This window comes from Clupea harengus, chromosome 23, assembly GCF_900700415.2.
Source record: "Clupea harengus chromosome 23, Ch_v2.0.2, whole genome shotgun sequence".
In the NCBI taxonomy this organism is placed as follows: Eukaryota; Metazoa; Chordata; class Actinopteri; order Clupeiformes; family Clupeidae; genus Clupea; species Clupea harengus.
Window position 1 is genome coordinate 10,885,479 of NC_045174.1, and position 16,896 is coordinate 10,902,374.

Genomic DNA, 16,896 nt, shown 5'->3' on the forward strand with positions numbered 1-16,896 from the left:
GAAGCATCTCATGATTAACCTAACATATAATTCTCTTACCTTAAAATTTGACACAATTCATCACCAGCATTACATTTTCTCTACATTTTTATCAGTGATTTGAGTTATATCTACTCTTATTTAGTTAAGAGATAGAAACCCGGCCTGGGTTGCGGTGGGTCAGCTGACCTTCTAGATGTGTTTAGGGAGAGCTGGCCGCGTGGCTCTGTATTCAGACTGTGCTCGGCATTGTCCAACCTGACGAACACGGCTGCGCTCATGCATACAAAATATCCGGTAATGTGTGTCTCCGGTATGGAGAAGCTGAAAGGGACCCCACGTGTCACTTGACCTGAGTTTAATTTTGAATCTGAAATATTATTTATTTTTTCTCTCTCTTATGTGATTGTTTGATGACCTAGTTAAAGTAGTGTGACCTGTTTGAACTAGTTTCACAGCGAGCTGAGGCCAGGCAGACTCAAATCTAAGATAACAGCTTTCTTTGGAAGCTGTTATCTCAGATTTGAGCTTTATTACATATCAAATAGGAAATGTATTTACAGAGCTAATAAAGATGATTCAGAATCAGATTCAGGTGAGGTTCAGAAAGAATTCCTCTTAGATGACAGTAAATGAAGTAAAGTTATTTCATTTCCTGCATAAATCATTTCATGATTTTCTTCAAGAATTCATGTAATTCATTTGAAATTTGGTAGTTCAGCAGTTTAGTCATCCATCAATGGTTTTCATATCTTCAGTGTGGATTATGTCTTTAATACATAATAACAGACCTGCATTATGCCCCCAAAAAATGAATTTTCTTCACAAAAAATGTGGTTGTATGAGCAGAGTGGAGGGTATGAAGTGGACCTGTTTGTGGAGGCGCCGGACTATGACCTCATCTGCATCATCTGCAGAGGGGTCCTGCGCTGCCCAGTCCGTGTGGCCTGCAACCACATCTTCTGCAAGAAGTGCATCCTCCAGTGGCTGAAGAGGTACACACCACTATGATTGCACTATTTGAGTATTTTGGGCTTTTAAAGGGTATTCCTCACAGCCTAGCTTGTTCTTTAGTTGAATGGGTTATAGCAGACGTCAAGAACGATACATATTAAGGAGTGGTTGTGATATGTGGTGCCTAGGTGGTAAAAATGAATCATGCTGGAAAGTTGCCCACTCTCTTGTGAATGTGTAAGAGACATTTTTACTTCCTTTTGCTCCGCAGACAGGAAACGTGTCCTTGCTGCAGGAAGCCCGTGAGTCAGAACCTCATGTTTGTGATGTTCAGACTCAGCAAAGCCATCGGTCGCCTACAAGTCAAGGTGAGGCTTTCTTGTGTCACTGAAATAAGAGGTGAAAATAGAATAGAATATTAGGCAAGATAGATATCTGACTTGATGACCCTATCGACAGCAACACATACTCTTGTTGGCATGAATGACCAACTAATTTTTTCTTATTCGTTTTTTTACCCTCCCCCTGGCACCAGTGTCGAAACACACCACAGGGATGTGCAGCCATTTTCCCTCTCTCTGAGGAGTACCTCCACAGCTCCACTTGTCCTTTCGAGCGGCTGCTCTGCCCGCACTTGGGCTGCGGGACGCGGGTGCTGCGGCGCGACGCAGACTCGCACGCCTGCGCTTGCCCGCACTGGACCCAGCTGTGCCCGATGGGCTGCGGCACGCAGCTGAGCCGCACCACGCAGCCGCAGCACAACTGCTACCGCGAGCTGCAGCAGCGCTACGAGGCTCAGCGCAGCCGGCAGCGCACCATCGCCGCCGCCCTGCGCCGCAAGATGACGCGCATGCAGAGCACCATGGCCCACATGCGGCGGCAGGTAGGGCTCATCTGCGAGAGCCTGGAGGTGCTGGAGGAGTGCGAGGAGCAGGAGGAAGAGGAGAGCCCCGGAGAGGGGACCAGCTCCAGCAGCAACAGCAGCACCGCCAGCAGCACCAGCAGCAGCAGCTCGTAAAGGGGCTGGAGTCCGGGGCGTCTGTGCAGGAATGCTTTGGAATGTTTCTGTCTATTTTGTAGGAGTTGCTTTGTGTTTTTAAGACCTAGGTCTGAATGCGTGTTGGAGAGCTCTCGCACCTGAGATGGGTGTGAGAGTAATGCTGGGTGAGGCATTCTTATTGAGGTCTTCCCAGGTGACACGCCTAAGCATAGCACAGAATGGTATTTGAAACAAGGCAAGCATGTCTCACTTGTCATTTGTTTTCACGTGGTGTACCCATTTCCAAAGAATAAATGTGCTTTCATATGATTGGCTGCTGTTGTGATCTTTTTGAGAAATTCTTGGGAAAAGTTTTTTGTATCTTTTTCAAGTAACTGTCAGAGGTAACACCATAAAAGTAACAAGGAAGTTTTCCTTATTTATCTGTTCAAAGCCTCTCATTGTACAGAAACTCTTTCCAAGCATTCAAACTGACAGGCCTCCAGGACAAACATTCCCATCCACTCACAAAGTATTCTGTGCTGCACAATGGGAGGCATGAATGAAAACAATGGTTTCTGTTGCTTCTAAACCCCCTGCACACACACACAAACATACGTAGCGCTTGTCCTGCTTCAACAATGTTTATTAACTAAAGCACGGTGAGCCACATTGCAACAGGCTCTATGGAGAGCACATTTTGACACGGTACACAGGCAGCTACAGCATGTCTGGTTGGCTGGGGAGGAGGTTGCCATTCAGTTACAATATGTAAACACTGACAAGCACTGCATTTTCATGGGCGTCCACAGGGTGGCACTACTCCCACTCTACCGAGAGCTCCGGGGGAATCCTCTCGATGGACTCCATGGAGCTGTGCAGCGGTGAACCGGCAGGGGGGTCCTGGGTGCCAGCAGGCTGGTCCATGCCCGAGTGCATGAGCGGCAGGTAAATGTCATCCATGTTTGGCAACACAAACACTTTCTGAAAGAGACAGAAGTTTGGAGCAGGGCTGTGACGTGAAAAGCAATCATGTAATCACACAAATGGTTCTGGTGCGTTTTAGAATCCTCTTATTTATGTTCAACTCGTGTGAACTCTGACCTAAAAAATATGTGAATATGAACCAGCGGTTTTATATTCTATGATTTGATCTCTAATAGGATTTAGGCACGGATGGCGTTAGCTGTCGAGGAAATAGGACGCAATTGGCGGAGAGTTTATAAAATGGGAGGGCGGGGGGAATAACCTGAAACTCGTCCTGTAGCTTCTTCTCGATCCACTCGGTCACGTGGCAGAAGGTCACCTCCCTTTCCCCCAGTTTAGGACGCACCCTCAGGTCCAGCTGAGGAGGGTCACAGAAACTGTACCTGGGACAGCCAGGGCAGACGCAACATCAGACACACCAACAAATGCATTAACAAATCTCCCATATTTAAAGACTGGAAGTTAAAAGATAAAGTGGGCTAAAAGAGTAAGGATGTAAAGTTGCAAATATCTTTGCTTTTTTAGTTTGCTTTTATCAGAGCACTTCTAGAGCACAGCGCATAGAGTGTGGTTTGCATACTACACTATCCTTAGAGCATATCATTTCACTTATTTGTTATGGGAAAAAAAAAAATACTAAAAAAGTTAAGATGTGGGATTTTACATCACCATTTGATCAGAACAACACCCCCATTCAAAGCGTTTTTTTCCCCAATCTTGTTTAATTTATCCTGCTCATCCTCTTAATTGCAGTGCAGAGCACGGCGTGCTAAATGAGGATAATCCTCCACTGAAGCATGATTATACCCAGCTTTGGCCTGACATGGGAGACATCTCTCACGCAGCCTGCCACAAGGAACCGCCACCTATGCCCTCATCTGACCTGTGTCGCGCGTCAACACACACTCTCGCTGTGGCAACGGCTAGGCTAACGGCTCGTACCAAATCCTGTCGGTGGGGGGCGGAGGGATGTTGACGGCCAGCGTCCCGGACAGCTCCTGGACCTCGACGGTGAGCAGCAGGGGCATATTGGACACCTCCTCAATCTTCTTTTTGATGTACTCGTTTTCCGTGGCTTTCTGGAAGTACTTAGACTTAGCGATTTTGTCGACAAATCTCAAAATCCTCCGACCTGTCCTGCCACTGGCAGCAGGGCTGCAAACAAGAGGGGGGTGGGGGGGGATCATGCATCATCAGGCATCATCAAGTGAGAGATCAGAGCAATTTGAACAGCAACATAACAGCAATTTGAAACAGCAGGAAATGACACCACACACACACACACCAACAAGAACATTAAAATGCAATCACTTTATAACAGACTAGAAGGGCATCTCATATTGCTACAGAGTTCAGTCATCACATTTGCATAATATAGTGATAGAACCTCAGGCCATCGAGTTCTGGTGTCCCCATTTGGAGTTGTGAGCCATTTAATGGGATATTATGGTAATGGGGACCAAACTGCACTTGGCTGGAGGATTTCTTGTTGGAGAGGCAGAGCTGGCGCTGCATTAAACACAAAGGATCAAAGCCAGAAGAGTTGTCTTCTGCAGGGGTCTGCTAATCATAGTGGCTATAGTGAGAGCTCATTGAGAACCAAATGCACAGCACCATCAGTATAAATCTGCTAACAGGACAGGATGAATGGGTGTTGTTTTGAGTTTAGGGTGTGCATTGTTGTGTTGTACTTAATTTCTTTCTAATGAAAGCAATCATCTTTTTCATTACAACAAAATTATCTCACATAAAGGTAGGCCCGGGGAGGAGGGGGGGTTGTTTTCTCCCTTGTAATTTAAGTTGATAACCGATCTTGGAGGAATGCGAGAGGAGGAAGTCTCTTACCCTTCCGAGCCGACCGGACTCCCCTTCTCCCCCAGGTTCCACTGCGGCTCAGTGAGGGGCACCTCCTCCTCGTCAGTGGAACCTGCGCTGGACGACTCCTCGTCACTGTCCTCCAGCACACACAGCTTGGGCACGCTGCAGCACACACACATGGAACACACACGCAGGCTCATGTAAGTGGTGTAGATATGTGTTGGTGTACTGTACCACATGGTTCATTTCTGCTGTAGCACAATTCATTTCAGCACTACATGTGCAGAAATGTATCTGTATGGGCTAAGTCTACACTTAAAGCCCAGAGGGATTATTGACTGAGCACTTGATTGACGCGCTTACTTGTTACATATAAAATAACGTTCAAACTTTGAGTTCAAGTTCACGGTTATGATAATTTATTTCTCACCATAAAATCGAATTCATAAAAGTGACCATACATCCAAACAGGCACCTTAATTTACACAATGTAACAGACTTTTGGCGACACAATGAAGCGGTCAAAAAGCTATGTGTGCTCCCCCTCCGTCAAGCAACACCTGACACGTGCATGAATGTTCACACCTATGTGTGAACCCAATTAAGGTAGAGTGACATCTAGTGTCCCAAACAAAATTAAAAACATGAACCCCAATGGCTCTCACAGTATCTCTCTCTATATTAAGCAGTTAAATGTATACATTGTCCTAAATACAGAATACTTCTTGGCAACACATTTTACAAAAGCAGGACCCCTATACCATGTCTTGTGCCCTCAGAGAAAATAAATCAACTGCCTTCCTAAAAAAACAGGGCAGGACAGAAATGAAGAACATTCCATGGCACCAAGGCAAGTTGTTCAAAGAAACAAACAATAGATTGTTATACCAGTAACAGGTACATCCGATTCTCATTCCAGTCCCCATTCTGAATAAATGCCAAATGAACTGTGTCATTGTGGTGCTTCAGCTACTCAATCAAAAACTCAGAAAGACTCAGCAGATTTACTGGCCCACATCAAACTAAGATAAGCTAACAGCTAAGTCTGTTCATTAAAGGTGCCCACATCAACCCAAGATAAGCTAACAGCTAAGTCTGTTCATTAAATGTGTTGTGACCTGAGCCAGACTCGTACTGTGAGTCCCCTGAGTCCCAGACAAACTGCTCAGACAAGTCCTGCCGCCAGTACGGTTGAATTCCCAGAAGTCATTGCTCTCCTGCCCCCTCTCACCCGGCTCCTCCTGTCTCCACCACACGGTCGGGCTCCAGGCTGTCCTTGCCCAGTTTGGTCAGGTTGATCTTGGTCTCCAGGGTCATCTGCAGAGCTCCTGTGTACTCTATGTCCAGCTCCAGCCACAGGCCTGAGACACAAAGCATGTAAGGATATATATATAAAAACACATACTCAGTACATGAGCCATATGAATGTACAGATGCTTGACACACACACACACACACACCGCACACACATATATATATATATTTATATAAATACACACACACATACACATACAACATTATTCATAATGCAAAAAAACACATGCACACACACACACACACACACACACACACACACACACACACACACACACACACACACACACACACACACACACACACACACACACACACACATACATGCATCAATCCATAATACAGAATAAATGTGCAGTTACATACACAACCTTTGCTTTGATCTTCCTGTCCATCTATTGTTTGTCCTTTTCAGCTAGGGAGCATCGCTCAATGAAGTTCCTTTCCTATGCATTCCAGGATTTTTGTTTGGGGGAGAAAGGGCCTCCTTCCTGATCATTTTAAAATTGAACAAAGTCTTGTGGACTGTCTTCCCACATCCGGAAGACAAAGTGAATTTATGGAGAGAACCATTTAGCCCAAGACAATGACAGCAGGGGCACTAATCTGTGTGATATTTCAGGGGGATTACGAGCGCTTGAGGATTTGATTATGGGCGTCCTCAATTACGCTAAATTACAGCAGATTATAATTCCCTCAACGTCTGATAACTAGTGTGGCAAATCTGCAAATGGGATGAGGTCTGATTAGGGAGTGTGTGTCTATGTGTGTGTATGTGTGTGTGTCTGTGTACCTGTGTGTGTGTGTGTGTTAGTGTGTATGTGTGTGCGTGCACATGTGTGTGCGTGTAAGTGTGTGTGTGTGTGTTGGTGTATGTCCATATGTGCCCAAGACTATATGAGTGTGATACAGAGTGCGTCAGACATAGATAGATAGATAGATAGATAGATAGATAGATAGATGGATACTTTGCTAATCCCAAGGGAAATTTTAAACAACAACAACACTCATACCAGGTGTAAGCTCTTAGACTGCCCGGCTGAACCTCTCTCAGTCACTAATGTGTGCACTTCACTCCAGCAATCAGAGAGCAGTCACTCTCTCTCTCTCACACACACATACATACACACAAGCAAACACGCCCTCATACAAATGGTTAACAGAAGCATTGACCCATACATAAAATGGAGACCAAGTCCTCTGAAACACTGACACATTTCAGCAGACACACACACACAAGCACACACACACACACACACACACATACACACGCAAACACACACATGCACACAAACACACACACACACAACACACGCACACAAACACACGTACATACATGCATGTTCACACACATACACACACATAAACACACACACACACACACACACACACACACACACACACACACACACGCACGCACGCACAAGAGCTGCATTATGCGAGCTGAGATTACAGCGGGATAATATCTGATCTCATCCCTACTCGGGGGCCGTCACATGAGCGAACATAAGCAGAGCCCGAGCCATCACTCCTCTGAGATGGAAGATCTAATCGGATCTTTCGAAAAGACCTGCGCATAACACACTGAATAACACACCATGCGGGAGTGCACCACGCAGGATAACACACAGCACAAAAGCACAACACATGGCTTCACAATGCGGCTCGGTGCGGCTCATCCGGACTTACCTCTGCAGTTGATACGGGGTTCGTACGTGTTGATAATTTGAGGCATGCACGAGCCCATGTCTAACTCAGTGAGAGTCAGCTCATTCATGAAGTAAGGCAACTGGACACACGCACACACACAGACACACAGACACACACACACACACACACACACACACACACACACACACACATACACAAATACACAAATACACAAAGAAAAACATTAAAATTCATACATTTTTTTCATCTGGAAGAAATTCCATATAGGATTTAGTAACTGAAATAAATAGGTTACAGAAGGATAGTCAATCCACCCAACAGAAAAGTGCAATTTCAGTTTGAATCATTATGAAAGATTATGTAAAATGCAACCGTTGCATAAGATGCTGTATTTGTGTCCATAATCATAGTCAATTCAAGACATTTTGTAAATGGCAATAATGGCAATGCCCATGAGAGCTTTCTGTTTTGACTTTACCCAGAATGCATCATGCTGCTACACCTCGCTCACCCTTATTTTACTCAGTTTCTTCTGAATCTTGTGCGCGACCACGTCAGCCCAGTACTTCTCCTGCAGGAAGTCCCAAAAGATCCGGCCAATCAGGGAATTGATCCAGACAGATTGAGGGGCATCTATGTGACAGCATACTTCCTGTTTGGGAGAAGCAGCAGTGGGGTGAGATGGCTCCTGTCCGTGGCCGTCTGACCTGAGATCAGATGCCCACTCTGGCTCCGCTGCGGCCAGAGGACTTTTGAATGGGTCTGTGTTCCATCCCTGTGTTCCTCTGGGCTTCAGATTATGGCAGAGCGAAGCTGGGAAGCGAATGAAGCAGCAGCTGCTTAAACAGACTTCATTAACTCTGTAACTGGCCCGCTTGGCAGCACTGCATGTTCCTCAGCTGCAGAACGAGCTGACCTGCCACCATAGCAGAAAAGCCAATTTCTTTCTATAATTAATGTGGGTTTTTTGTCCAACTCATGCAGAACACTCTGGAGTTCAAAGACTACCAAAGAGCGTCATGGACTGGGCAGGCAGAATGCATAAAATAGTGCATCCAGTCACTTTACAACAAACATATTCATATTCATGAGCCTCAATCAAAAGAGCAAAGACCGACAGAGGAGACACAGATGCCACACAGTGCAATTATATGCAACTACACGTCTAGCCTTTCACAACAACAGACTGCCCCATACATCCCCATAGGTGTACTCCACGGCCCAGGTGCACCCTGCAGTACCTTCTCTGGGGCTGTGGGGCTGGCCTTGGTGCTGCTGGGCCCGGGGCTGGCTGCAGGGCTGGGGCCCTGGGACCTCAGGAGGGTGCCCATGTAGGAGGTGTAGTCCTGCAGCAGGGTGTTTCCCCGCACCCTGCCCGCCAGGTCGCGGGAGCACAGCAACACGGAGGCCAGGTCCTCGGTGCTCCCCCGACTGGAGAGCCTGCTGGACTGCACTGGGCTGCTGGGGGTCTCCACGTGAGGCACTGACACGTCTGCATGAACACACACACACACACACACACACACACACACACACACACACACAGCTCAGGAAAGAGCTGGGGTGGTAATGGCCTCAGTATGATGTAAAATGATAGAAACCTGACTGAGTGTGAAATGTCTGGAGATGATTTTGGATGTGATGTTTAAGGAAGCAGCACTGACTGAACACAACTAACATTAGCTGTCTTAATTTTTTACTAAATAACAATAACATTTGTTTGTCACAAGGAAAATGTCACACAGCACATACTGTATAACATTCACAGCTAATCATCATACTCTGTATTTTGTGATAACATTTTCCAGCAAACCTGTCTGTTCTTTTCTTGACAAATCAACAGATGGTAATATAAAGTTTTACAACTCAGTTCTGACACAAGGACAATGGGCTATTCATCTTCCTGGGCGCAGGTGTGTGATCAGATTGGCCAACTGTTATTGCCTATTTAATGACCAGTGACGGCCTTACCAGATCTGGAGCCACATCTGTTCAGCCTGTCCTGACTCTCCGTCCTGGAGGCCGCCAGGAGGTGATGAAACCACTCCTCCTTCTCTCGCCCTGTTCGGCCAAATAGGTACAGAGTGGTGGGGGGGCCAGGTTTGGGTTTGGCTGGCGCTGTGACAGGCTTCTCCTCTCTCTGCTGCTGCTGCTCGCCTCCACCCCCACCTCCACCCCCGCCCCCACCCCCGGCCTGGGTCTCGTCCCTCAGCTCCTCCACCACGGGCTGCTCGCCCTCGGCCAGCGTGATGCAGATGGGGTACTTCTGATTCCACACCCGCTTGCGTGCCAGAGCTGCTGGGCGCAGGAACACCTGTGTCCCCCACACCCCCCAATAAGCAGCCTTCATTAGAAGCGTGTCACAGCAAACGGCACACAGCACACGGCACACAGCACACGGCACACGGCACACGGCACACAGCACATGGCACATGGCTAATACATCGCTTTCACCTCAGAAAGAAAGAGCTCATTGGTTCAGTTACACCAATAGGATATTTGGAATGGGGTCAAAATGGATGGAACTGTCAGCTGAATCACAAAGCAATCTGACAAAATCAATGGATGAGACCCTTTGAGGATGTCTGCTCTCTTTTGTCCCTCTGCCTTTGTGAAAGAAGAATGAATGTGTATGCATAATGCATGCTTTCTGAACATTAGATCCAAAGACAGACCTTGCTGCTGGTGAGCTGGACATTCCGCGAGCGGACGAAAGTCGACTCCTGGGGCTGCTCGTCGAAGGTAGCCCTGCGCCTGATGTTCTGGCGGGGGTAGTCCAGCCTCAGGCACGGGCCCTCCAGAGACACGTACACCGAGTGTGTCAAGGACGGATGGTAGTAGTCTGGGTCGTAAGCGTACATCTCATTCATCCAGCCCTGAAAGGCAAAGCAGACACACAGACAGTGGTTTGATCAACTCAGCGCCATCAGACCTTCTGATCTGCACTGTCATTCACCCGGGTCTCAAAGGGCACAGACTAGAGGGCCTTTGATTCAGTCGTCGCAGGAAAATCAAGCTTGTGCCGTCGCTCATGCAGCTGAAACGCATGGCCATGGCAGGGTCAATGATTCAGACAACCCGGCTCAGCGATAACAAGCTCAGCCTCTCAGCAGTCACTGATTAAACGTGGGCGTGCTGCCCTGCCCTGCTAAGAACCAGGCACAAAAAAGCAATCCTGGAGTTCTCAGTCTGCCGTGAATGGACTCTGCCAAGGACCCTGCTACATGAAAGAGGAGAGGGTTTTAAATGATAGGTGCATTGTACCAAAAGCTAGTGGGAGTCAAGCTGTGCCATATCAAGCTTTGTCTGACTGAGCGAACTGCACAAGGGACACGTTAATGGTGGCCTTGGCCTTGGCACAGAGACATTAATTGCAGCCTATCCAGTTGGAGCTGCAATGTGGCCCATTTGAAAAGCAATCGGTTCCAAAGACGAACGCCACAGGCAAGAAAGAGGGTTTTATTCTAACAATATCCTGTGCTGCATGATTTCTTTTCACAATATTATTATTACAACTTCAAAACATTTGAGGGTGATGTGAAAAGAAATAAGATGACATGTCTGATAAAAACTCTGCATGCTCTGCAGGAAAGATTAAATGTGAGACTCAGTTGCCAACATGTAAAAAATATTTTTTTTTATTTACAGTTTAAACTTGATGCCCCACCAACATCAGACTCACCTTTAAGCAGGGTGGATCACCTTGGAGGTCACTTGGACGACCATAGTTGTATTGGTTAATATTGCGTCTGTAAGGTGGAGTGGCCTGTCTACTCATGCCCAGGCGGATGAGCAGAAGTCCTATCATGAAGCCAAAGATCAAGCCAAGGCAGAGGCCTGACATATATGCAGTCAAAGGCAGGATAAAGTAAGAGTAGAACAGGACAGCCAGAAGGCAGAGTCCCACGGCTGGCACATGAGGGGTGTGGTGGTTCCTAGGCTGTGCCGTGGGACCGACCCCCATCACCTGCATGATCCCACCTCCGTGACAGCAGAGCTCCAAAGAGGGGTTGAGGTCCTTAAATCGGCCGTGGTGCTCATGGTAAGCACAGGACCCCTTCCTCTTGCCGTGTTCGACCGGCCAGTTACAGATGGGCAGGTTGAAGTCACCTTCTGTCTTGGTGTTCCGAGCCTGGGAGTCAGTCGCGGTCAAATCCCCGGTGGATCTGCCGATGACTGCGTAAAAGCCTTTATAGCTTGGGGAGTCCACCGAGCTGGCTGTCCTATGGTGCTTGGGGCTGCTGGACACGCTGCTGTCATCACCCATCATCTTGTTGAACATGCTGAGAGGTTCCTGCATGGCCTCTTGAAGCTTCCGTCTGGTGTCCTCCAGTTCCGTCTTGAAGAAGCCTGGTTTAGACTCTGGGGGGGAGAGGCTGACCGGGGAAGCTGGGGCTGTGCGGGAGTCTTTGGACTGGCCGAGCTGCCTAAGCAGGTGCAGGTTGAGCCGCGAGTCGGACTTCGACTGGGACACCTCCGGCTCACTACGGGAGAGCTCGGTGGAGATGGACTTCACCAGGCTGAGAAAGGGCCTCGGCTTGAGGGTGGAGGATGAGGAGGAAGCCTCCTTGGGCTCCAGCTCGGTGGAGAGGGACTTCACCAGGTTGGCCATGGGTCGGTGCGTGGGGGACGGCAGCCCCGGGGAGAGGAAGCTGGGCATGGAGGCCGTCAAATCCCCCAGGGAGCCTGGCGAGGAGGGCGAGAGTGGAACGTGGAATGCCTGTGAGCGCAATCCCCAGTCGTCCTCGTCAGGACAGGATATCTGTTTGGGTAGAAGGGCACTCGCTCCTCCCTGGTCTCGCTCCAGGGTGAAGATCAGCTCGTTGTCATCCAGGCTGTCCCACTCACCCTCTGTGCCCGTCAGCTGGATCACAATCCCCCTTTTCGTTGCACCATGAGCCCCTGGAGGAGGAGGAGTTGGGCAGAGCCCTCGATTTTTGGGTCCTCCATCATTTCCTATGGTCTCAGCCATTTCTTATCTTCACACAGAAGAAGGCACTCCAGACTCTCTACTGTTACATTCAAGGAGACAAAAACATACTGGGTTACATCACCTTGAGAGACTTCAGGTTGTGTTGATGTGAAAGACATTTATTACTGTTTCTGTAATCTTTATCCATTAGGGAGCTCTTGCTTGGTGAGTGTGTGGGTGAGCGGGATTGCTGCGAGGTAATTACTTGAGCCTCAATATTTACTCAGCACTCTCTTGTGAGAACAAAAGATTTCTGCCCCTGCTGTCAGATTCGATAAGTGTGGGCTCACGATGCTCATAAAAATAGAGCGGGGGAATGTTCTTCTTAAACGATCGGAAAAAGTAGGGCAGAGCTCTGACTTAATTTCAATAGCTCACTGCCATCATCTAAGCTCAAAGATAAATCCGCTGGTAAGGACAGGGACACCTACTCCATAAGTAAGTGTATGTGCCAACACTAAGCTTGCTTCACTTGCTACATTCTTTGCCAGCATATATCTAGAATTCACCCTCGGCAGAGTTTTTGTTTTTGAAGGATATTTTTCCCTCTTGATCATCGCGACATGCAGAGTGCTTTCATAAGCTTCATGCACTGCGCTGCCTTCCCTCACCCTTGGGAGACACAGCCATAAGGCTCCCCTTTCACAGTCATCCTTCAAAGGGACAGATTCCACTTTTAAATTCAAACTGCCGCTACCGATATGCATTGATCCATTGTTGCACAGCATAGGTTACATATGTTACATAACGAACAAAATGAATGCAATGCTCGTCATCAAAATATACAGGCCTGTGTTTACATAAGCTTGTGACGCCACCGACAGCTGAACCTTTTACAGGAAGCATATTGGTCTTAGAAGACTTCTGAGTCTCAACAGCTGCCTTACAGCAAATGTATGTATGGAAATGAACAATAACCCCATTAACCCTTAACAATCCCAATGGACAGACCACTTCTCGATCTCCGTACAGAAGGGAGAGTATCCCGACCTTTTCTGGGTCAATGACTGTATTTCAAAGTGAGTTAAAGACCACATACTAGCATTACGTAACAGCCTGACACAAATTCTACCAATTCAACAGCAGCTGGTGGATTCTCTGTAATCCTTCCTTTCCATCCAAAATGGTCTGTGGTGAGATGTTAAACCGGCGGACAGTATTAGGCCAAATTCTACAGATACTCACAAACATGTTCAGACTGCCATCGTATGTGGAGCTCAGTGGTGCCAAAAGCAGAGATGAACAACAGCTGTCTAAACACGGTGGCGGAAACCTGTGGCGTCTCTGGACGTGGAGAGACCTGGGACAGGACAACAATCTGAGCATAAACCTTCCTTTTCTGGAATAATCTTCTTTGCAGAACACAGGGCAGAGACAGACACTGTTATGAAATGACTTTGCCGTCATCGCACTGAGCAGGCGACACGACAACCTGGCTGATATTGGTGTGACTGGCGTCAATCGTGTCAACTTTGTCTGTGTCATTGAATGGATCAAGTCATTTTTAAAGCTATCAAGCATATCACCCCCGCTCCACAGAAACGAAGGACAGCACACTTCTCAACATCTGTGAGCATAAATTGTGTGATTCACCAGACACCAGGTAACAGCAGGGGGGAAACATTATGGCTATGCCCTTAACCAAGTTGTCATGCTCTATCAATTACATAGAGGTAATCCTTTTGTGTACTTAATATCAAAGGTTGCAATCTGACATTTGCTTTGACATCACAGCAAGTAATGTGCATTTCAGAGGTCCATTAAAAAGACACAGAGAAAACCATCGGTGCGAGCCACTGTGCTTATAAAAGGAAAATGTTAGTAGGAAAACACAAGCAGATGACAAAGAAACAGTCTCTCAGATATTCCCTCAGGCCCTCACTGGTGTAATGTCAGGGATTGCCTTTTGTATGTCACATTCAATAAGAGCTTAAAGGTCATGACAGAGCACTCAGCCACTGTATTTTTCCAATAATTCACCATTTCCCTTAGTGCCAGGCAGAGATGGTACAAGCTGAGCCTGTGAGACTGAATAGATACCAGCGTGTGAATGGACCTCCTGCTCTCTGTGCAGTGTACCTGTGGGGCACAAGCTGATTCTCATTGTTCTGACCCGCCAATGTGTTCCACTAGCATGTTTCCTCTTGTGAAATGATGGGCTTGACTCTTCAGTGTGGTAGGCTTACATAGAGGGGCCCTGCAAACAGGCAGTCAACGCCAGTCATGCAGATTAACCATTCCACTGTGTGTCTTGTGGACTGACAGGCTTTTATGAGTCAGAGGCAGACACAATATTAAGGTGTTTCTTCGGAAATATGAAATCTCTTTAATCAGACTTGTGCTGCCAGCCAGAGGAAAACTAATATTTATGTCATTGATGGAGGCGTGTGCGCGCGCACACTCACACACACACACACACACACACACACACACGCACACATAATTTAGGCATGCTTCCAGTTAATATGGTCATGGATGTCATCAATGTGTATGACTGTTTCAAACCTCTGAATCATGGCATTTTCAACGTCATAGTAGGAGCATATAATTAAGGAAAGGATAACCAGGGGTTATATTGTTACAGGTGAATTTCATCGCAGTAAATCCAGTGAAAATAACATGGGCGATGCAAAGAAGAACACAAACTGCAACAGTATTGTGAAATGACGACAATGTTTTCACGTCAAGGTACAGAGCCACTCACCAAATAATTTTCAGCACTGGGGGGACTGACCCGACTTCTTGGGAGTCACTGAAAGATGGTGCGATGTTTTGATTTGCTCCCTGCGGTCCAGAAACTTTCTGGGTAGAGACTATTGTCAACGACGATGAAAAGAGAAGAATGAGATATTTCCCCGCAGCATTTGTTGTGGTCTTTCAAAATATTTGTACGTGCGGAGTCTCTTTGACATTTTGTTACATCCTGATAATATGAGTTCAGAAACCTAACAGCATTACAGTGCGCACATTCCATTCGGTGCCTTCATACATGTTCTTTGAAATACTCGTAATCGCTGGCTTTTCGGTCATCCGCAAGGAAGCCCATATGCTATGCACGATGGATTTAGTAAATACCCCAGGGTGCTGTACAGCTGTGCACGTGCCACCGGTCCAAATCTGATTCTATCACGACGCGTAACGGATGAAATGAAATTCGCCGACTTTGAACAGTTTGTAGTTCCGACCGAATGGCATCGGGATATGGTAATATTGCCATGGAGATGCGCACCCGAACATAGTTCAACACCTCCCTCTTGCTGCCTTCATCCAGATGTGATTTAGCGAACATCAGCGCACCAATCTGATTATGGAAAGGATGGCTGCGGTCCACTTTAATCCAGATTAAACATCCCAGCCCCAACACACTCTCTCTCTCTCTCTCTCTCTCACACACACACACACACAAGGGAGACTAACCTCTTGCCTCTCCATATTATTTTTGAAAATGTTAGATATATTTTAATAACAAATTCAATACCTCAGCTATAATACCTCTTCCTTATAGATCACTAAATGGTTTTAGAAATGATTCTGCATTTTCACAGAATGACAAATATTAGCCTTTACCTTGAGATGTGAGAAATTACTTTTGTAATAATTTGCGCATCCCCTGAGTATGTGGAGGCAAAACACATACCGTATTTATGTACAGGTCATTACCCTTAAATGCACAGCAACCATATGCACTTAAGGCTCCTGGCTCCCTGTATCATGTCATCTTTACTCTCCCCCCCTTCCTCCCTGTGGTGGCATGTCCAATTCAACCTCCAGTCCATCTGCATCAGCGTTTTCACTAAAGCTTGTATAATGTTCGGTACACTGAGCCTCTTGCAGGAGTCAGCACTTCCGTTCAGAGCATATCTGGTAGAGTGAAAGCAGGATATAGGCTAGAAACAGATGGTCTCCAAGTCTGTGACGGAAATTAACTATTTTGAATGACGGTATCCACCGCGTAATTTATTAATTCTGCTGGTGGCGCTAAACTGGTCCCTTGTTAGCTGACAAGAACAGTTCAAATAGACCTTGCTGTTATTGTAGTCTGAAAGGCTGTGACAGACATACTCACAAAACTCATTACCCCAGAAAAGCTGAGTAATTCAATCAGAGGCACACTCACTTAAGTACTTCATGACACTTATGTAAAGTTACTGGATAATATGTTTAATTAAAGTTTCTATATTGATGAGGCATGTAACAGTACTTAATATAATAATAGTAATAT

The 16,896-nt window shown here is 46.7% G+C and overlaps 2 protein-coding genes across 3 annotated transcripts; one reads left to right on the forward strand and one right to left on the reverse strand.

Moving 5' to 3' along the window:
- The first annotated feature begins 553 nt into the window (after positions 1–553).
- rnf151 (ring finger protein 151) lies at positions 554–2,242 on the forward strand. Its single transcript, XM_042703362.1, has 4 exons — positions 554–574; positions 829–974; positions 1,205–1,301; positions 1,442–2,242. The coding sequence occupies exons 1-4, from the start codon at positions 554–556 to the stop codon at positions 1,949–1,951; spliced, it is 774 nt and encodes a 257-aa protein (XP_042559296.1). The 3' UTR covers positions 1,952–2,242.
- Positions 2,243–2,540: 298 nt separating this feature from the next.
- tex2l (testis expressed 2, like) lies at positions 2,541–16,865 on the reverse strand. 2 transcript variants are annotated; one of them, XM_042703223.1, is made up of 13 exons: positions 15,379–16,865; positions 13,860–13,974; positions 11,385–12,714; positions 10,378–10,578; positions 9,674–10,016; positions 8,944–9,194; positions 8,214–8,354; positions 7,721–7,820; positions 5,949–6,078; positions 4,745–4,879; positions 3,842–4,054; positions 3,162–3,282; positions 2,541–2,896 (listed from the first exon to the last, which is right to left on the reverse strand). In XM_042703223.1, exons 3-13 carry the CDS (start codon positions 12,672–12,674, stop codon positions 2,732–2,734), a joined length of 3,090 nt encoding a protein of 1,029 aa, XP_042559157.1. In that variant the 5' UTR covers positions 12,675–12,714; positions 13,860–13,974; positions 15,379–16,865; the 3' UTR covers positions 2,541–2,731. The 2 variants fall into 2 exon arrangements, with proteins under 2 accessions (XP_042559157.1, XP_042559158.1); XM_042703224.1 differs by lacking the exon at positions 13,860–13,974.
- Positions 16,866–16,896: the final 31 nt, after the last annotated feature.